The 21,207-nt window shown below is 39.4% G+C and overlaps 2 protein-coding genes across 3 annotated transcripts; one reads left to right on the top strand and one right to left on the bottom strand.

Annotated features, from left to right (window-relative positions):
- Nucleotides 1–324: 324 nt before the first annotated feature.
- On the bottom strand, nucleotides 325–18,266 carry ascc1 (activating signal cointegrator 1 complex subunit 1). Of its 2 annotated transcripts, none has more exons than XM_034212196.1 (10): nucleotides 17,868–18,266; nucleotides 17,628–17,730; nucleotides 17,421–17,518; nucleotides 17,156–17,334; nucleotides 16,899–17,032; nucleotides 15,698–15,817; nucleotides 15,099–15,220; nucleotides 14,472–14,545; nucleotides 11,921–12,063; nucleotides 325–635 (listed from the first exon to the last, which is right to left on the bottom strand). In XM_034212196.1, exons 1-9 carry the CDS (start codon nucleotides 17,992–17,994, stop codon nucleotides 11,947–11,949), a joined length of 1,074 nt encoding a protein of 357 aa, XP_034068087.1. In that variant the 5' UTR covers nucleotides 17,995–18,266; the 3' UTR covers nucleotides 325–635; nucleotides 11,921–11,946. The 2 variants fall into 2 exon arrangements, with proteins under 2 accessions (XP_034068087.1, XP_034068076.1); XM_034212185.1 differs by lacking the exon at nucleotides 325–635 and adding an exon at nucleotides 10,681–10,953.
- anapc16 (anaphase promoting complex subunit 16) lies at nucleotides 18,238–20,695 on the top strand. The gene is made up of 4 exons (XM_034212209.1): nucleotides 18,238–18,392; nucleotides 18,714–18,868; nucleotides 19,914–19,988; nucleotides 20,085–20,695. Exons 2-4 carry the CDS (start codon nucleotides 18,727–18,729, stop codon nucleotides 20,192–20,194), a joined length of 327 nt encoding a protein of 108 aa, XP_034068100.1. The 5' UTR covers nucleotides 18,238–18,392; nucleotides 18,714–18,726; the 3' UTR covers nucleotides 20,195–20,695.
- Nucleotides 20,696–21,207: the final 512 nt, after the last annotated feature.

Genomic DNA, 21,207 nt, shown 5'->3' on the forward strand with positions numbered 1-21,207 from the left:
ACACTTAACTACAGTAGTTCAACATCTTGTTGTACATATCAGAGTTACGCTGTGGAAGAGTGCCTTTAAGGGGATTAACTGATGTCATCAGTTCGCTGTGTATCTCTCTAGGACGATGTTGATAAAACTAATCCATCCTGTTCACCAAGCATAAATCAGTTTACACAAAAGGAGTCGGGGGGGAGGAAAGCTTAATTTGAATAACATCAGGCATGACAGCATGTAGAAACACGTAGAGGGGTTTGCTTATCTATAAATACTAGCTGTGTACAAATGTAAACACATGCCTTCTGTGTCTTACGAATAATGCTCCGCTGCTTATCGAGGCTGTACATATTCTCACGTGATGTAACAACTCCGCCAGGATCGCTTCAGGAACTACAATTAATTGCAACAGGCCAAGGGTGGATGCTTTGCACATTTATTTATTCCTGCCAGAATGTTCAAATGTAGCACCTCTTCCAGCATGAAGGAAAACATAACCCCAACAAATGTTCATTTTCCAACTGAAAAAATCAGCTAGGATGCAAAGACACGCTGTTGTAAGTCCATTCATGTTCATCATCTGGTGTTTCCCACAATGCTTTGCTCTCAACGGAGAGTTGCTTCATGCTGCTGCCGTGTTCATCCATGACCTGCAACAACAACAAAATCAGGGTTTAATATTTACTATACTAGGACTTCAAGTAATGGTTATTTTAATCTACAATAACTGTGTTGACTGATAGAACAATATGTTATTAATGGCACATTTCCACTGCAGCGGGGTAGCCCCGTTTAAGCGTCCCTAAGCGTCCTCGCTCAGGCCTCGGGCTGCCTCGCTGGCCGTGGCGCATTTCCATTACAGTTTAGGACCTGGGGTAGCAACCATGGATGTATAATAAGAACTGGATACAGCGTGGGAGGCGGGGCCTCATTAATTCCTATGAGAGTTGCTCATTAGCGCATGATGACAAAATGGCCCAACTTTTGAGAGAGTGAAACGTCACAGATTACCCGGCATGCCTGAGAAGTACCCGTATGTGCGCTCATAGTGCATGCGCAACTTTAACCAAAATGCTCGTTCACATCAAGCACGTCAATTTGCGTACACGTAACAGCACCGCGCGTTCATGACCGCATGGTAATGGTAGTTATGATAGATTTCATATTAACGAGGCAGCAGTTAGCAGCTAGCGGCTAGCTAGTAATTATGCTAATGTGCATATCAGTCGTTATGTACTTATATTACGCTGTAACAGGATCTAGTGATATCCAACAGAGCTTCATTTAGCATGAAATAATTATTGCACTGTATATATATATATATATATATACACAAGAGAAATATATATAACGCACTTATTGTAAGTCGCTTTGGATAAAAGCGTCAGCTAAATGCAATGTAATGTAATGTAATATATATGTATACACAGTGCAATAAGCTTCTTAGTGCAATAAGAAGCTACAGGGACGTTAATCTACGTCGGTAATATTAACTTTATTTAATACAACATTTACGGTATAACATTTACATCATACAGCCCATGTAGTAGGCTATCATATTTTACAAATGATGAATTACAGCAAACATGTGCAATATCCATTATTACAGCTCCATGGGCTGGCAGTAAGGCGATATGGTCCGTTCTTATTGTGCATCCATGGGTAAAGATAAACGCATGTAGTGCTGAACACGTAACATGAACGTGCCGGGCGGCGCAGTCCCGTGGGTTAGATGCGCGTTCATAATGCAGAGGGAAATAACTCTCAGAATAACGTTATTAGCACATTTTTACAACTTGAGGAACGAAGGGCTATACAAGTGTTCATACTGGGTTGTTTATTTAGTTTAAAAAAAATTATCCAACGAGTTACAGACCACTCTTTCCCAATGTAAATCAATGGGAAAAAGTGTTTCCGGGCCCAGCAACCTAAAGGAAGTGTAGTACCGCCGTTTGGCCAGCACGAATATTCTCATCAGACTAGGCGCACTTCCTGGGGGCTTGGTAGCAACGCAGTGTAGGCGGGGCGATCGGCTTTTCTTTTTTTTCACATTTCGAGTTGTTCCGTCGAGCTCCCGCTGGATTTTATCATCCCCAATGAGATGTAGGAACGTCGTCACCTCCTCAGTCGACCACGGTGTGCTTTTCTTTGACGTTGCCATTTTTGTAGCTCCTCCGTTTACAAAAATGCTGTGTATAACAATGCTGCAAGCTTGCTTCTAGATATATATATGCGACGCTAGGGATGATCTCGCGCGCGATCTTGTGACGATTCTCTCTGACCAATCAGCAGTCGAGAGTGTTGACGTCACTAGTTCAGCCCTGGCCCTGGCCTGATAGAACCACCATTTTATGGGGCCGGAAAAAGAGGGAAAAAGTACCCGCTAGCCGGTGCTACGCTATATGGAAAGGCCACCAAAAACTGGCCTGGCCGCTTGAGGACGATTAAGGACGCTTACACGGGGCTACCCGCTGCAGTGGAAATGCGCCATTAGTCTATGAAATGTCAGAAAACAGGGGAAATTATCCAAGGAGCCATATTTGGCCGTGTTGCCTGACCAACATTCCAATACCCAAAACATTTCAATTTGCAATGATATAAATCAAACTAAAGCGGATAATCCTCACAGTTGAAAAACTGCAACAAATGAAGGTTTGACGTGTTTGATAAATGGCTAAAACGATAAATCCGATATTGTTGAGTAATTTCCCTCTTTGAATTTATTGAATAATCTGACTAATGACAGAAGGGGTTAGATGACAGTTTTCAAATAATTAGTAACAGTATTAAGGCAAATACAAACACTAATACACACAATAGAATTAGTACAACTTTATACTAGTGCTGTCAAAATTATCGCGTTAACGGCGGTAATTAATTTTTTGAATTAATTGCGTTAAAATATTTAATGCATTTAACGCATGTGCAGAATGGCCCGCCCCATACGTGCCATCAGTGGCAGCGCCAGGGTATGGCTGGGGTAGGCTACACCCATACCAAGAAATGGCTTAGCCCCACCATGAAAAATGATGTTAAAGGAAGCAAAATGAAGTCTGCCAACTCGCGCAGAGTAAATTGCACAGACAGCAGTTAGTAAGATTGATTTCAGTAGCCATGGTTTTGAAAACTTTTGTCACGTAGTGATCGTCTTCTCAATAGAACATATTTGATAACGGCGTGGTGTTGTTGCAGGAAGTCCCGACGGAGAATACTTTTGCTGTAGTACGGGGGTGCACATAACTGGTACGCAGGTTATGTGCGTAATCTCTCTGAAATGCGTACCGTCACTTGTGTCACAAAGCGCATTTGCGTACCGACGGACTTGTGAAGCTTTTCCAGAAGGCGGTTAGATCACCGGACGACAGAGTCGGTCTCCGTGTGCACAGACAGGGCTGCTGTTAACGTCGGTCTGTACAACGGAATTGTGCCAAAACTACGCCAACCGGCTACGGAGGGAGACTCCCCCCCCCTTCACCGGAGAACTGCGCTAAAACAGCTGATCACAACGTTCACACTCTGTGGTCACGAAGTACTCCACTAGCCGCCGCCGCCCCCCCCCGTCGACTTTCCTGAAGTACTCCCCCGTTGATAGAAATCAACACGTAATGAATTAAGACCCCACGGTTTGATGATTGATAGGTCTGTGGGTTGTCTTTCATTTTGACACGCAGAAAAATGTTATAATAAACATAGATACTGTATGTTAAATGGATATATCCGCCTTCTTTCATTTATCTTTCCATTCCCACAACAATATGCATAAATAAATCGCATATTTTGGACATAGTTCGAATGGTGATTAATCATGATTAATTAATTTTTAAGCTGTGATTAATCTGATTAAAATTTGTAATCGTTTGACAGCCCTACTTTATACATCTCAGTGTGTTAAGATTCTTTGATGCATCGAGTCATATCCTTTATATTATTTTTTGTAATTAACTTGAGTATGTTCCAAATTGCATTAAACATTGATAACACAATAAAAACAAACCCCTTTCTGCTTCTGAGTGTCTTCTACAACAGCCCCCAGTGCTTGTTTGCAGTTACTTCTGTGAATGGGGCTACCACTGCAAAGTGACATGCATGAAGAGAAAATGGAGCCTGAAAGCAAGTTCCTGGGTGGGAGAACCATCAAAATAAGTGATTTTGAAAGTTCAGGAAAGAATAAACCACATCGGGAGGCATTTAATAAGTAATCTCGAGTGATTTACAGCTGTAAGTGGAGCTGCTTTAAATGCGTATAGATCTAATTCAATTGGACTCAAACTGGGTCACACAGCTATAATAAGTGCAGAGTTAGTTGAGAGCAGTCTGACAGCAGTTTGCATTTGCAGGGAAAGCAGGGTAGGTGCTGTTTTTCACTGCAGGCTGCTGCAGCATGGGTGGAACAGAGCGTAGCAACTTTTCAATTAAATGAACACAAAAGACAGAAGCTGGCAAATATTCTGAACCCTGACATACTCAGTCTCAAAGATTATTTATTTTCAGTCTGCATACCAAGCTTATACCCACTAGAAATGACAAATCCCCATCAGTTTCGCTACTCTACATCCTACCAATAAATAACAGCATTAAGGGCTGTGTGACTGGATCTGAAAGACTTTGGAGGGGATGGAGAAAACAAAGGATTTGTTTACAGTATCCGACAGAGTGAGTTTACAGCTGTGAAGCTCAATGTCTGTCTGCATATTAAACCTGCATCGATCAAGGTGTTAGCGACTAGCTGGTGAAGGTATGGAGCGTTTAGCTGCTAAAGAGCCAGTGTTTCCCTCATGAGTTTTGGAGGAGTTAAAATCTGAGATAAAAAGAGAGGGATATTGGACTTGTATTTGTAAGGTGAGAAAAGGCCAGAAACAAGACTCCAGAAGAATGGAAATGCTTCTCCCTCTATACTTATTCGGAAATGTAGCTAACAAATTCTCCATAATATCGTAGTTGTAATACGTTCGGTTTACAGCTTGTTTTGCCCCCAGGTTGACAGAAAATCAAGTAATGCTGCTTTCATTTCTTCACTTGAATAATTTCAAATTTAAACAAAGATCGTCATCCAACCTCCTCAATCCTTAAAGTGGACCTATCATGCTATATTTGAATAATATATTGTAGGGCCATACCTATATAAAACATGTCTGTGAAGTTTTTTTTTCAAAATACCAAACAGATCATGCATTTTAGCCATGCCTCATTTCGCTCTATTTGCTCTATTCCAGCCCTGTCTTCACAAGGGCTGATTCTGTGGCAAATGAGCTGCAGCTGACCACGCCCCCCTGCAAAGGAGGGGGGCGAGGCACCAGCGTCATGTTACCATGCCACGCAACCTCTCCTTCCCCTGATAGGTGGAGAGTTGCCCATATAGGCGGAGCACCCCGTTTCTGGCTTCAGAACCATTTCAAATCTGGATCAGTCTGTATCAGATCCGTTGCAGCCCCGTTTTTAGAGATTTGGGTATGGAGGAAAAGAGAGAGGGTTGTGTTTTATGACACTTGGTGAGTTCCCTGACACACCGGGGACACATATTCATGTATAAAAGACGTACAAAAGTGCATTTTGCATGATAGGTCCCCTTTAAGTTGGCAATGCTAAATACACTTATTTTAAGTATTATTGGGAAATGTATTCACTCCCCAATGATTCTAATTTAATTTAACAGTTAATCATATAATACATGTGTAAAGTAAACATGTCAAATATTAACTAGTTCCAGCTCCTCAAATATGAGAAATTGCAGCTCTTAGTGACATTTGAATACCTTTTTCCTAGCAGTTTCTGAAGTGCAGTGCCTAAATAAGTGTAATGACGCTAATATGCCAACCTGCATAAGTGTGGTGGTGTTTTGTTTCCAGATAACAATATGTTTCTGCGCAACAAACTTAAAAAAACATTTTCAGAGGTATACAACTGGAAATAACATATTAGATATGACAATAAACATTACAACAAAACGAATAAACTAAACACAAGCATTTCTAACATTTCATCTAGGGTTATGCTGAATTGTTGGTCATATTTCAATATTTTCTGACATTTATTCATCAGACAATTATCAGGACAAAGTAACAGAGATGAAGGGGTAATGGAAATGTGTTGTTGTGCAAAGGGTACAGGGAGTAAACAGCAGCTCTGAATGACTGCCTGCTGTTCAAACACACTGGGCTTTGTGCCTCTGCTCCTGTGTGAATGCCTCCAGCATCAACAGACGTGGACAGCTGCACTCTGAATGATAAAGCGCTGCAGCAGGGATCACCTGCCTCCTCGCAGGAGACGCACATTAGACATTTCAAATACTCTCGCCCTGGCTGTCCATCAGGACCGCTCATGCCCATTAGTGACAGAGTGATTAGTGTGACATTCAAACGGCACTGACACTCAGCTGGAGTCACATCCAACATGAGAGCACAATCAAAGGGAGGCAGGCTGGCATATATCACCACTTACAATATCCAACTTGAAAGATGTGCCTGCTTTGTTGAGCGGGACGAGTAATATAGCACCTTTGTAACTTCTCCTGGATAGACGTGTTTGATCCATCAAAAGATCTCCTTTAAATAATCTAAGGATTCAAGCTTGTTAAGGTGAAAACATGACACCAGGAATACAAAGCTACCAACTGAAATGTCATCTGAGCAGCTTCCTGCTGTCAAACTCACACTTTCAGTTAATTGGATTTGGATTTTAATATTCTATGAACCTGATCAACCCTCGTGCTTTAGAGAGCTCAATCGATTTCATTTGGGCTATTACTCAGAGCAAACAAATCGAACATATCTACTCTTTTAAAAAAGGTCACGTCTGTCAAACATATATATTGTTTCCAGCGCTCTGAATGCACGTTTTGAAACACCCGTTATGAGAACCAAAATGTGCAGAAAAAAAGGTTGATATTGATCAAGTAAGACCTATTTCCAACAGCTTTTGCATAAAAAAGGCTAATTTGGAACTTGAATGAAATTAAATATGCAAATTAGATGGAGGCCTAAACAATGCTTAGTTGAGGTTACACAAGATTTTCGTTAACAACACGAGTGAATTCTCATTATAAAAGGTTCACTGTAAGTTTAACAGGGCTCACCTAAGAGATTGCTTTGCTTTCACTTGTTTCAAAATGGCTGCCCTTTATTTCTCTTCCTTTAACATAAGGGAAAAATAGTAATGTGAGTTTGTATCAACTGGTTGTACTTTGCAAGGGCTTGTTTTCTGTGCTTGTAGCCTTCTTCTACTCAAAGACTATTTGACTTGTAAACAAAAACATACACAGATGCTGAAAAAGTAACTTGATCCTTAGTTAACATTTTAATTGAAAGCCAGCTCCCGTGACTCCTCAGATCGTTCAAAGGATGCGGATCCACAGAGGAAAAAGGTATGCAGGAACACAAACAGACACAGAGGTCTCATTAATCTGTCTTATTGATAGGGACGTATGCTAGTCTAGAAATCTCAAGGGTCCGGTGGGACGTTCCCACAGCAGGAAGCACGGAGATGACTAATTAGGGTGAGAAATGTGGCGGGGACAGAAAAAATATGTACTGTATGTTGGACAGTGCGTAAGCAAACTCACCCACACAGACAACATACGTAGGTAGCAGCATGATTTGGTTAAGTCAATGCTTTTACCCCCCAACAAAGATACATCTGTGGAAAACAAACAAAAGTGTATGTACTATTTTGTTACATTTATTGTATGTGACTTAAATGTATATATCAACTAAGGACGCCTCTCAAATGTAAGAATCTTTCATTGTTCTGTTGTATATTGTCGTAGATTGACATTTCTATGGGTTTTAGCCTGTTAATTCGACAAAACAAGGGATTTAAAACCGTTGCTTTACCCCATCAATGATTGTAGGTATAATGCAGATATACGTGTTGTAATAAAAACCTAATGAATGACAAAATAGTAAAAACAAAGCTGTAATCATTTAAATGATGTCTATGAGAAGTTTTAATCGGTGCCAATCAGCATGTTGTTTAAGAATGTCATTATATGCTCATAATTTGACTATGTGAGTTATGAACAGTTCATCAATTGTTCATTTTGTCCTTAAATGCTCATTTTGACTATGTTCCATTTCACATATTATAGTACTAAATGATTGTTATTCAATAATTGAGGAAATATTCACTATTATTGCCCGATATTGAGAAGTAATCAGCTATCGCACCCCTCGTCCGATATATTCCTATCTATGCATCAAAACACAAGCATGGTGATTTAAATAAACAGAAACCCCAAACATCTTATATAGAAATCTGTCAAATGGAATATGTCCGATGTAGTCCAGTGTTTTCAGTGTGATCATTAGTGAAGACATCTGGCCAGCACATCCTAAATCATGTCCCTGCCAAAAGACACAAGGATGCATATTCTCAATGAATTCTATTAACTTACAAATCCTCTTCTCTCCCTCTCTGTGTGTTTATGAGCAATACTATTGGCAGAATCCTCACTGTATCTGTTACCTGAGAGAGAGTGGCGTTATGCTGGATGTGTACTCCTGACCCACTAACAAGCATGCTCTCAGGAGACAGGAAGTGGATAATTAGGTGCCTCCCTTGAGTCTAGAAAGATACATTTTAGACCCAGACAGTGGCACAGTAAGTGCACGGACGGCTCTGCTGGCTGACTCAATTTGCATGTCCCTTTCTAATGTCGTCTGTTGACACGGCTCCAGGGGAACAGGGGAGGGTTGACAGCATGGGATGGCAGAGCTGACAAACAAAAAGCACCCTCACTTTCCATCAATGTAACTTTGGCTGCGCTGCGATCGCCCTTCTGCATGCCAAGCAGAGCACATCGGCAGCTGAGGGGAAGGCTGAAAAAAATAACTGGAGAGCAAGAGGCTCTGTGTCCGATGTATGTATTTGCTGACACATTCGACAGACGGGAGTGGGAACAAGGTTGTGGCTTCGTCAGGGGAGGGCACTGATAAAAGATGGAGGAAGAGAAAAAACCTGGTGCAATAAATCATGTCAGTGACGCATTAGGACATTCATGAGGCAGAGAGATGAAAGGAAATTGGTATAACTTGCTTATGATCAGTGTGAAAACAGAACCTTTCAGAACAGCTATGAAAGTTTTCTAGTTTGGCACACGGTGTTTACTTTGAAACTTTCTGAGTTTCTCAAAATGATTGGCTGAAAAGCGGTTGAAAAAAACTTTGACCAGCTATAGCAGCTGTCACGGCGCAGCAGGAATCATCAAATTATTCAGAAAATGCCATTAGAACTGACTTTCAAACTGGATGTATACAAAATGTACCAGGCAATAATCTCACAAGAATGGACATGTAGGCACATTTTGACAGAAAGTAGGGTAACACTGTAAATTTGGATGTTGATACTTACCAGGTGACAACAAGTAAATGTTCAAACAGGAAGAAGATCCTTTAGGTAAGTTTAAAGAAGTCCTGATGTCATGGCCAGGGGCGGACTGGCCATCGGGACGTTCGGGACGAATCCCGATGGGCCGGTACTGAAGTGGGCCGGTCGGACGATGTGGGCCAGCCGGTAACCGGCAGGGCTCGACATTAAATGGCCCGCTGGCCCGGAAGCACTATTTAGACACCCCGGGCCAGCATAACGTACTTTCCACTTGCCCGCTCAGGCCACTAAAAATATTGCTTTAAAAAAATTGTCCTGTGGTATTGGTATTTTGACTAGCAATTTAGTTAAATTGTTTCGTTTATCAACGCTACAACATAGCGTTCCGTGAGTCGGTTGTCGTTGTTGGGTGAAAAGCAAACAGCTGTTTGCTGCGGAGCGCAGCGCGAGCAGGCTCCCGTGAGCGGGAGCGCAGCGCGAGCAGGCTCCCGTGAGCGGGAGCGCAGCGCGAGCAGGCTCCCGTGAGCGGGAGCGCAGCGCGAGCAGGCTCCCGTGAGCGGGAGCGCGCTCCTTCACTACAGACTATCGCGTCGCCTAACCATTCGCCAAAATGTTTTTAATACCAGCGGTAGCCGGGCAAAAAACAATCTTCAAATAAAATAAATTCACCGGAGGAGTTAAAGGAGAGTGAAAGGGAGCATGAGAAGAAGAGGGAGAGAAAGTTTCAGCCAGCTTGATGGATGGAGTTGGCTTCTAGTGGTGCAGTGACGCATCCTAAAACCCTTTTATAATCTATCGATTAGATTTATGATTCGAAAATTATAAAAGTAGGGTAGACATGTGGAGATTATCCGGCTGAACAAAACGTGCATTTATCAAACAGGTTTGTTTTCCACAGACCTTATTTCCAGTTATTTTCCAAAACCATGTGGAGAAATCCCATTGCTTTTTGTGTAGGGAACCAGCAGCTTACTTCCTGGTTTTAGGATGCGTCACTGGCTGCACCTCTCAATATGATGCCAATATAAACAAGGTCTTCTGTCGGCTCTGTACATCAAGGCCGACCTATGCTGACAAGTAAGTAAAGAGTAGACAATATAAAGGTATTGGCGAAATGTCCCAGCAGTTTAGGATAATGAAGGATCTAATCTATAGCCATTACATATCTAACTCCTAATGACAGGAAGGCGGAAAGTGCATTATACAAATAATAATACTCAATAATAGCAGACATTTTTTAACAATGACCACAATATCATTATTTTAATAAACCAAATATGAACAATTGAGGAAAATGAGGAAGAACTGATGATTCAAATGTTGGAGTACAAGTAGTAATGTAGTTGGTGCATAAATTACTATTGCAACAAATGTGTTAATTTTCTTCATTATTAGTCGATTTGTTTTTGGACGAATGCTCCGGGCCAGTGGTTACAATGGTGGGGCCAGTGATAATACAAGTCAATTTTACCCTTAATGTCTACCTCTGCGGTAAGTCACTAGCACAGCCCCCCCCGTCCGTCGACAATTTACTAGCGGTATTTACTTGCGGCACCGCGTGGGCCGGCGGTACCGAAGTGGGCCGGTCGAGAGTCCCGGGCTGATTTGTAGTCCCAGTCCGCCCCTGGTCATGGCATGAAGCATTGTCTGTGAAATGTACAGACTTGTGTTAGCAGCATAGCTACGCAAGGTGAAGCTAATTTTAACTTAATATACTGCTGGCTGGTTTCCTCAATAACAATATTTAATTGTATGTACATTCTTAATCAGTTGTGTATGTAAAATATGACAATGCAAAGTCACTATTCCCACAAAACGAAAGTAATGGAGTAAAAAGTACAATATCTGCCTCTGTTTCTCAAAATTGTCCTAATGTGCAATACCTGGGAAAATGTAATTGGTTGCATTAAGCACTATGTTTATCAAAATGTCCCTTTTATAGAAATTTGTCCTAGTTTTACAAAAATCTACCCCGATAGCCCTGGAAATATAACCGGATCCACGACTGTTTGAACAAACATTTTGCTGCTTTAGATCTTCAACAGTCCAAATTCACACACAAAGGCATCATCTCCTCCTCTATGATAACAGTTTTGCCCACAAGGTAACATTATTCTACTGGTACAGTGAAACTAAATAAAATAACTATCCATTGTGAAGAACAAATCCCCATACACAATGGTCAAGACAGAGATTTTTTTAATGTTGATTTTTGCTTTTGTCATGTTTCTTTTTGATTGTCTGTTCCATTGAAAAACCCATTTATCGTTTACTTTGATGTCATTTGCCTCAAACTCCCTGAAGAGAACCAAAGGACTGCACACTAAAGTACACAAATAAAAGATGTGACTATCGAGTCTTTCAAATAATTTGAGAGCGTGTTTCATATTTAGTCTAAATGCTTGATCATTTCAATCATTCTGAACTAGTGATCATTTTAGTTTTTCCTGCATAAATTGTTCTCATAGAGTTTTAGGAAACATAATTTGATTCAAATAGATAGGTGGAAGGAGGCATTTGGAGAAACAAAAAATATCTTTGCTGCCACCTACTGGACACTGCCATTATAACAGCTTCAGCTAACCAAAAAGGTTTTTAATTTTTAATTTCCCACCTCGGAAAATGCTCGTCCGTAGAAGCTCATGAGAAGTTGGCGCTCCCTGCAGAGGTGTAGTAGCCCGTACAGTCTGAGGAATATCTCTGGGACAGCAGCACCGTATTCAACCCAAACTCTCCAAAACGATAAGCACCAAATTTCTGTAATGAAAAACAGAAAACGTCTTCAATTAATGAAATACAAAGCCACAACACCATTATAAAACCTTATTCCCAGATTTTAAAAAAGTAGTCCCAACACTCAATGATTTAGATAGTAAGCACTTTGCTTGAAGAGTCGACCTTGCTCGTTAAATTCTGTCACTCACAAACATGGCGTTACCATGGTTACTGGGCAAGTGAGAGTGGTAAGCACCCTTGTGTGCACATGTTGTCTGCAGTGGAGGGAAGGTGATTTTGAAGCTGTTTTGATCTGCAGATTCAACTGGGTGTCACATTTCAGTTGTCCCACACAAAGAAACCACAAGTGCTGCTCACAAAATAAAATAAAAATCAATCCAAACCCTCCTCTTTGAGCTTTAAAAAGGTACGCTCTTCTTCTTTCACATAACAGCTTTAATCAATATACTCTGGAGTAGTACATTTCTCCACCTAATACATTTTTTAGCACCTTATATTTTAGCTTGGTTTGTTAAATGTTACAAATCGTAAGCCAGGACTGAGGGAATAAACATTTGAAAATCTACAAAGGGACACATATGGCAAATCTTTCTGACAATTTTTGTAATTGTAAGCTGCATTATAACTATTGTTTATATATTTTTTAAGAAAGGACAATGCACATTAATGAACATGAGCCTTTGAGTCCATCTTGTAAATGTGGCAGATTTAGCCAATAAAGCTCATTTCCATCTGCAGTCCCTGGCAGGTTGATGGCATTAAAAGAAAACAAATGGAAACATTGACACATGAGCACAATGATGGCACATCATTATTATTTTTTGTTTATTTTATTTTATTATATTTATTTGTTTGCCTGTCCTTGTTTGTCTACCCTCCCTCATACTGTAAAGCGTCTTTGAGTTGTGAAAAGCGCTATATAAATAAAATGTATTATTATAAGTATTATTTGTACGTTTGTTTTGAGAAGAGCATTATAAATATAGTTTATAAATAAAAAAGATTCCTATTGTCGCTATAGGTTTCGACTGAAGAGGGTCTTAATAGTTTGTGATACATGTATATCCAATTAGGAGAGCAAACAGCTTTCTCTTACAATTCAACTGCCTACATGTTGTGCACGTGTAGCCGAGACCCTTTTTTATACACATCTATGCAATACGATGTTTCCTGTTCCACACCAGAGGACAAAAAACCCACAACAAGAAATAAAAGATGGCTGATTTCCACTTATCAGGTTCAGGGTCTTTGTATTGTGAATGCTTGATCACTGTCACAGCTTATTGTAGAACATAACAGAGCCTTATTTGTAACACCTGTGCTTTTGCTAGAGTATCAAGTCAAAATGTCTGCTGTAAATAAACATTTATATAGGCCTTACTATATAAATGTTCCAACTAAAACTGAGTATCATATATTGAAGATAACAGGACTGGAGATTTAAAAACTAAAAAAGTGATTTGAAATAGGGCAACTCTAACTGGCTTCTAAATGGTGAGCTAAATACATTTTGCAGCTGGTCTGGGAACATAATCATTTAATACCAGCCTGAAATCAAAACACCATTACGATGGGTAGGAGTGAGTCGGCCCTAACATGAGCTATATTACCCTTTGTGCATGCTAGAGTGGTATTAAAATGTTCCCCTGCAAAAACCTTAATCTCTCTTTTTGAAAGGCCTATTAATAAGCTCTCATATCCAAATGCTACTCCAGAAGCAGTTGAAATGTCAACAGCAGTTAAAAGCATACAAACAGTGTGTTGAATGTTAGCAGTGTTGCAACAGTTGTATGGTGCAAGGTCTAAATAAAGCATTCAGAAGTTTACTTTACCCCTTTTTTTTACTAATTGAACCACAATTATTTTTATCTAAATGTCTTTTGAAGAGTACTTCACTGCCAAAATGATCAAGTTCTCATCCCACATTACCTTGAATTTGAGAATAAAATGTTGTTTCTCATGCATACCTGAACGGTGGACGAAGAATCTAAAACATTAGGAAAATTATTACTGTAGTAAACGGTAGCTGTCTTAAAAAACAACAGCAAAACAACCGCTTACCAACTCTCACACACAAATAATCCAAGCCTCATTTATCCAGTTCACTACTTCCCAAACATGTGTATTTTTAAGTAAACCTTACCTAAACTTACTTTTTTTTTTACAGTTTTTGCTGTAGTCAAACGTGGTACCAATGAAAAGCAAGAAAAACTGTGTTTTTTTTTATCATGAAATGTTCCTTTTGGGGTTGAAGTGTTTATATCTGGACTATTGACAGGCAATTTTTCATCTGGCCTATAAACAAAACCTTCTAAATCCCCATGTATAATGGCATCTGGTATTGACATCAGTGAAGCAGTGAGCACAGGTCTGGATGTTTCTAATGCTGCAGTATTTGAAGGTGCAGGAAGGAGTGAGTTTCCTCTAACCTTTAATATGTTTCTGGCATCAAAAGCCTCTCGTTCACTCATGGTTTGTCTCCCTGGGCCGCCCGCGTCTTCAACTGAAAAACACCAGAGTGTAAAAGGCAAGCTAAACAGTGCAGCACTGAACAAAGAAAACAAATAACTTATGTCATTAAGTTGCTGCTACAGTGGAGCAACAACAAGGTGACATCGAGGGCATTCAGTTGTGAAACAGGGACTAAGGAGAAGAAATAAACACTGAATGTTAATTGTCTGGCAAACACGATCAGCAGTGACCTTCCCTTGTGCTGTGTTGTTGGTCAGCTCAGTACAAATTTGAGAACTGGGGCTGGACTTTATCCATGGCCAAATTGAATGAAGCCATTGTCAAAATACTTGGAAAGCACGGCCGCTTGGCGCACGTAAACAGAGCTGTAGCCAAACAGAGATCTGGCTGCCTGTCGGGTATATTCAGGAATTTGTTGTTGCAGTTGTTAAAGGATTCAGCGTTGTCGTCACTCCTGCTCAGGTCAACGCCAGAAGATAATAAGGGGACATTGGCAAATAGGGTGAGGGGAAGAGCTATCAATGTGGTCACACAACAGAACAACAACTACTGGCAAATATACTGCTCGCATGTAATGTCTCTACCTGAGTCCTTTCGGAACAGAGTGTTTATGACGGTGCCGTGCAGCTTCACTCTGTCCCACTCTCTCACCATCAACCCTGCGGAGACAAAGTGCTCCACCAGCCGGTCCGCGATCAGCTGCAACCTGAAGAACAGAAATACATAAAGAAATATGACGTGTCCATTTTGTCCATGTATTTCTTTTTTCACAGGATATTTGTATTTATTGCGTCTGGCTCTGTTCATTTTTCAGCTTCTTTGAGGTTGAATAAAATGTTTCTTGTATCATAAACATTTACATTTCATGTTTTTTACTGCAGACAGATATGTATGTATGTAATAATGCAGTATATGAGTACGCATTTCTATATCATTTATTTTTCTGTCTTTAGCGTAGGTTGTGGGATGTGTGTGGATGTCTGTAAAAAAAATAAACGTGTACTTTTTGTAATATAAGAGATTAATACGTTATACAATATATATAATACATATGTTTTGTATTACTTTAATTCATTGTTGAATGGTTGATTGTATGTGTCCATCTCTTTGGTATAAAAATAAAAATACATTATTTGATCACAAATATTATTTTCTCCATAGGATTTGTTATTGATCCACTTACTTGTCAGATTTGTCTTTCGCGTTGACTTTGGCATACAATACATCCACCATGCCCGGGTCATCATTCATGTACTCTATGCCCGTCACCTCCAACGTCAGAGGGTTTCCTTCTGTGATGTCCCTGATGGCGGACAGCAAACAAAAAAGAATAGTGACCCACCTGGCACATTTTTCAGACCCTAAATGTTGAGCAAGCAATAAACTGTAATACAATGGTCTATTTGTAATACTGTGTTGGAATCTAATCTATTATTTGTGTTGGTTATGCGAGTTCACTTGTTATTCTAACTAATCTAATCATTATTATGTAATCTGCTCCAACCATTCTGTGGCCCAGATTCCCTTTGTTACTACTAAGATACGAATACTTAAAAATGGGTCACAAATGTACACTTTCTTTCTTCTTTTCTTCTTTAAGGTTCCATTTCTTATAACAGGTCGGCCAAGTAGATTAAGCATATGTTACAGTACACTAGGGCTGCTCGATTATGGCAAAATTCATAATCTCGATTATTTGGGTCAATAATTGATATCACGATTATTAAAAACGATTATCCATTTACTTTGAAAACATCAATTTATTGAAAGAAAAAATGTGTAGTATGGTTTTAACAGTTGATTACCCTGAACTTTAAGTATAATTCAATTTAAAAACCAATACAAATATATATATATATTTTTTTTAAATAAATAATAATAAAGAACAGTTAAAAATATTGCTTTATTTCGATTATGTTGTTTTCATAATCGTTGCAAGCCAAAATCGTAATTGCGATTAAAATGCGATTACCTACAGTACACACCATATTTGTTGGGGACTATTTTCTGCTATGGATTTGGTGCCCTAGTAAGTATTAACAGCAGCTAAATGGTATATTCAGGTTTGACAAAAAACAAACTACAGTCCACACTTTGTTAGTAATGAAGGGACACCAAGTGTGGTTCACTATTTGTGTTTGATGTGCGTTTGTTTCTATGGCATAAAGGAACAACTTAATTCAGGCTTTGGTTACAGCAACAATACTTGTGTGTAGGATCAGCTCATTGCTAGTTTAAATGGGCTTTGTTAACAACATTTTAAATATAATCTGTTCCTAGATTATGCCTTAAAGCAGTATATGTTGTTTTGTTTCCCAACAGTATTCCAAAATAACTGTGTTTTGTGGTTGTTGTCACAGTCACACAACTTGTTTGGCCCTTACCGGATAAAGTGTTGACACTGTTGGAGGTGTTCACATGCTTTTCTCACTTCTGTTTCATTTAACAGAGCAAGGGTGCCGATTGTCATGTGAAGCTTTGCAGGGTTCTGAAAGATGCTCCCCTCAACTCCATGATCCTACACACAAATTAAAAAAGAGTTGTAAATACAGAATGTATTGAGGATATAATGTGCTGATCTTAGACCAGACACCGCCCTTGCCCCTCATCATGGCAACATGTAGGTTTCCTTCTACAGTACCTGTGAGCACTGCTTCAACACCTCGTCTTTAAAGGTCAGGAATCCTTCTTGGATTTTGGGATTACTCAAAGGGAATGACAGGAAATGTGTGAAAGGCTGCTTCTTCCGGTAACTCTCAACAAGGAGCTCAACACGTGTGACTGCAGATGAGACTGCAGCTTTATGGGAACCTGTGATAACTGTCAGGCAGAGAAAGTCAATTAAAGAAAAATATTTTTGTTTCAGAAAGTGCTCTCTAACGTTGTATTATATAGTTAATTCTCACCAATCTCCCCCTCCACTCCTTGTTTTGGGATGCTGATAGATGTCTTTGTGTCAGACTCCAGGCGTCTCTTTGTCTCTCCTTTTTTTCCAATGATGTATCTGCAGAACAAAAACATTATGCTGCTTATAAACAAAACTTCTTGTGCTTTTCAAATTAGGGATGATACACAACAATCCAAACATGTGCATGTTGTTGATAACAACTCACTTGTAAAGAACACTTGGGACTTCAATGGCACAGCGGTATCCTTTATCAGTCTGTTCAATTAACTTTGTGTCACAGGCTTCATCTTCTTCGAGGTATTCACTCTCTAACCAATATGAAAACACACATTTATATTACATACATTTATATATTTTTGAGTCTTTGATAGGGAATTGTGGCCACAGGCTGACAGCACTGTCTGTGACTAAAAAACAGTTGCTACCACTGACAGGATTCAATTACCTGGTGGCCCCATGTAAGACACATCTTCTTCTTCTTCCTCATAATGTTCCTCCTTAGAGTCCTTAGTGACATTCCTCCGGTATATTCTCCCATTTATATTGATAAGAGCTGGTCGTAAAACGTCCATAATGTAAAGCAGCTAACGTTAGCTCAACCTAAGTAAACCTCAGAACTGCTCGCTATAAAGTGAGCTAAATGCTCAAGTTAGCAGCCAAGTAAATAAGCTTATTTTGCTTTAAAAACACTTATTTTGCCATGGAATAACTTAACTTGTGAGTTGACACATTGGTTTATGTGCTGTTCGGCAGACAGGGTCCTGGGTTGACGTTTAGTAGATCTACAAATGGAAATTAACAATCATCCAGGCGAACCATCCACATCACTGTTAAATCATAGGCACGAATGCCGTAGCGTAAACGTAAAGTGCTGTCCTTGACGTAAAGTAGTGGCAACAGATCTTAACAAACAACAGAACCAACTGCACGGAATCAAATACGAAACACATTCATAACTGAGACATCGGCAGTAAGTTTTATTGTTTTTAAATCGTTGTTATTGCTGTGTTTTATTCAATAGTATTCATGGTAAATGGCAGTTGCCTACATCAGTGCAACAAGAATAGTTAGCTTTCTTGCTAGCCACCTAGCATAGTTGTCGCAGTTAATACATTGATATTTGATTGTACCATTTCTATTTAGATTAGAAAACCTACACAGTTTAGCTATGTCAGGCATGTGTGGCTATGGTGATAACAGTAGCAGTCCATAACTGTGTTCAACAAATGATATGTGTGGTAACCACAGCCACAGTAGCATAACAGCTCATTTTCTTGATGTGTTTTTGAAGGTTTTCTGAGGCAATGGCAGCATCTTCCTCGTCCTCCTCTGCGGGAGGGGTCAGCGGCAGCTCGGTGACCGGCTCTGGGTTCAGTGCTTCAGAGCTCATCCCTCCAAGGAAAGTCCTGTACACATATCCTAAAGGTGCAGGGGAAATGATGGAAGGTGAGATAAATGCTGTGTATGTAATGTATTATATGTAATGTCTTGTCTTTTATCTGAACCCTGAGTCTGTAATTTTGATTGATTGAAATCCCACTGTTAAATGCATCTGTCTTTACCTATCTCTCCTTTTCCAACAAGGCAGGGAATATAGGGGTCATACAATGAGATATAGTTAACATATGAGGCTGCATTGATGAACCTGGGCCAAATATGTTAGGGCGTGTTGTGTCAAAAACAACTAGGATTTGAGTCTTGTGCAATTTGTACTATCAGTTCTCAGCATCTGTTAACGGAATGATATACATACGTGCCAAAGTATTTTCTCAGGACAATGCCAGATTCCAAGAAGCCTCTTTTATCCAGCTGTAACAACACAAGTATAATAAATGCAGCTCTTAACTTCAACAACTAAAACTAAAAAGCTGAACCAATACCAAATTTGATAACTTTGTTAAGACATGTAGCATACAGAATTGTTTTTATTCTAGCCCTTGAGGCAGATGGAAAAGTCAAAATAACCTGCAATGTTTTGTAATGTTGGCTTGTATTTATCTTTTAGAAAGAAACAGTTTGTTTTTCATCAATGCATTAGCCTCATGTAAAACATATGAATTAATATTATTAATAATAATGCATTATCAATGTAGGGCTTTAGTATAGTCATAGCACACATCATGTGTCATCTTTTTTTGACTGAATTCCCATAAAGTACTGTGAAATATTAATTGTCAAAGTGAGGTATTGGTAACGTTTTTATCATTAGCCTCATTGCCAATGCCACTGACATGGGATTTGTGTATTGGATTGTATCGTAAAAGGCCGCCTGGCTCCTCACTTCGCTGCCTCTATAGCTCGAAATACAATAATACCAATGGTTTGATTTGCCAAATTGCTCCAGCTTTTCCTCTTTGTTCATTTAAAACCTCTGAATGCTGATAATTCACAATATTTAACCTGAACTTCTCACATCAGTGAACTATCAGCTGAGCTTCAATTCTGTCTTCACAAGCATAAAACTTCTTTATTTTGTTGTGTTCCCTTTTAGATGGCACTGACAGATTTTTATGCGAGTCTGTATTCAGCTACCAAGTCGCCTCCACACTTAAACAGGTCAAACGTGGTAAGTCAGTAACTGTGTTTATAAAAAATGTGTTCATTTGTCTTGATCCATTAACAAATTGGTACACTAAAAAGTAACAATTATGTGTTCTTCCAGATCAACAAATGTCTCGACTGGAGAAACTTGCGAGCTTGGTGGAGGAGCTGGAAGCAGATGAGTGGCGGTACAAACCAATTGAACAGCTATTGGGATTCACGTCGTCTTAAATAAAGAGACCCAGATGCCTTGATTAATAAATTAGCCAAATAAAAAGAGATGGTTTATTTCAGTTCATAAATTATATTCATTCTTAATGATTTATTTCATATTATAACTGTGGAATATTATCTGGAGATACTGAATGTGAGTTTTATTATTTAACTTTACCTATTGTATGAGTGTTTTTTTGTTTTTTTAACAACCTGTTATATTTGACCCATACTATAAGAAACCACTGTTATTATAAAATCCCCTTTTATTACTGACAAACCAAACAAAAAAACGTTTTTTAGGCTAATAAAGTTGTTTTGTCAATCCAATTTGCTTTCTGCATCGGTGTTACAAGAGTTATTATTGTTCCCTTGAAGTGAGGCATTTTGTTTTCCACATGGCTGCACTGTAGCTCATAAATCTAAAACCTGCTGCCTGCCTTCTCCTCGTCGCTGCTCGCTTCAACAACACTTGGAGCAAAAACAAAGAGGGCTTGTAAATAAAGTCATACTTGGATATTCTTTGTCTTGTGTTTTTTTTGTATAGTTTGTTCCTAACCCACTTTGCTGATTTAATTCCTGGTGAGTAGAAACTAAATCGTTGTGCTTTTGTATGTTCAAAATGTACAGCTTTATTTGTTGAACCAAAGTTGGAAACCAACTGATTTTGTCTTTTGTCAGTTTTTGCTCCAATGAGAGCAAAGAAAGGGTGGTGTTTTCCTCAGTGAATGGATGTTCTCTAACAATTAAGGGGTGGGGACGCACATAATGTACTGTTCTTGCCGCTAAGGCCGGCCCTGAACATTAAGACACACCCATATCTGCAGCTTCCTTCCAAGAGTTCAACTATTTTGTACATAACACTTTCTAGGAAGTTACTTTACAAGTTGTTTGCTCAAACTATTTCCTGACTTTACATGAGCATCTGAAGACTTCAACTTCAGTCTGAAATCTTTGTGTATGTAAAAGGAACAAACATTTCTTTATACTGATGAAACTTCTCGATGACTCTTAATTCATCACTTCCCCCT

This window comes from Gymnodraco acuticeps, unplaced genomic scaffold (genome assembly GCF_902827175.1).
Source record: "Gymnodraco acuticeps unplaced genomic scaffold, fGymAcu1.1, whole genome shotgun sequence".
Classification (NCBI taxonomy): domain Eukaryota; kingdom Metazoa; phylum Chordata; class Actinopteri; order Perciformes; family Bathydraconidae; genus Gymnodraco; species Gymnodraco acuticeps.

Bases quoted from the DNA above. Each gene is read 5' to 3' on its own strand.
- anapc16 (XM_034212209.1), top strand. From the start codon at position 18,727: ATGGCAGCATCTTCCTCGTCCTCCTCTGCGGGAGGGGTCAGCGGCAGC. The intron at 18,869-19,913 runs GTGAGATAAATG...GTTCCCTTTTAG, and splicing joins TGCAGGGGAAATGATGGAAG to ATGGCACTGACAGATTTTTA. The intron at 19,989-20,084 runs GTAAGTCAGTAA...GTGTTCTTCCAG, and splicing joins ACTTAAACAGGTCAAACGTG to ATCAACAAATGTCTCGACTG.
- ascc1 (XM_034212196.1), bottom strand. From the start codon at position 17,994: ATGGACGTTTTACGACCAGCTCTTATCAATATAAATGGGAGAATATAC. The intron at 17,519-17,627 runs GTGAGTTGTTAT...TTTGTTCTGCAG, and splicing joins GTCCCAAGTGTTCTTTACAA to ATACATCATTGGAAAAAAAG. The intron at 14,546-15,098 runs GTAGAGACATTA...GGTGTTTTTCAG, and splicing joins TCTGTTCCGAAAGGACTCAG to TTGAAGACGCGGGCGGCCCA.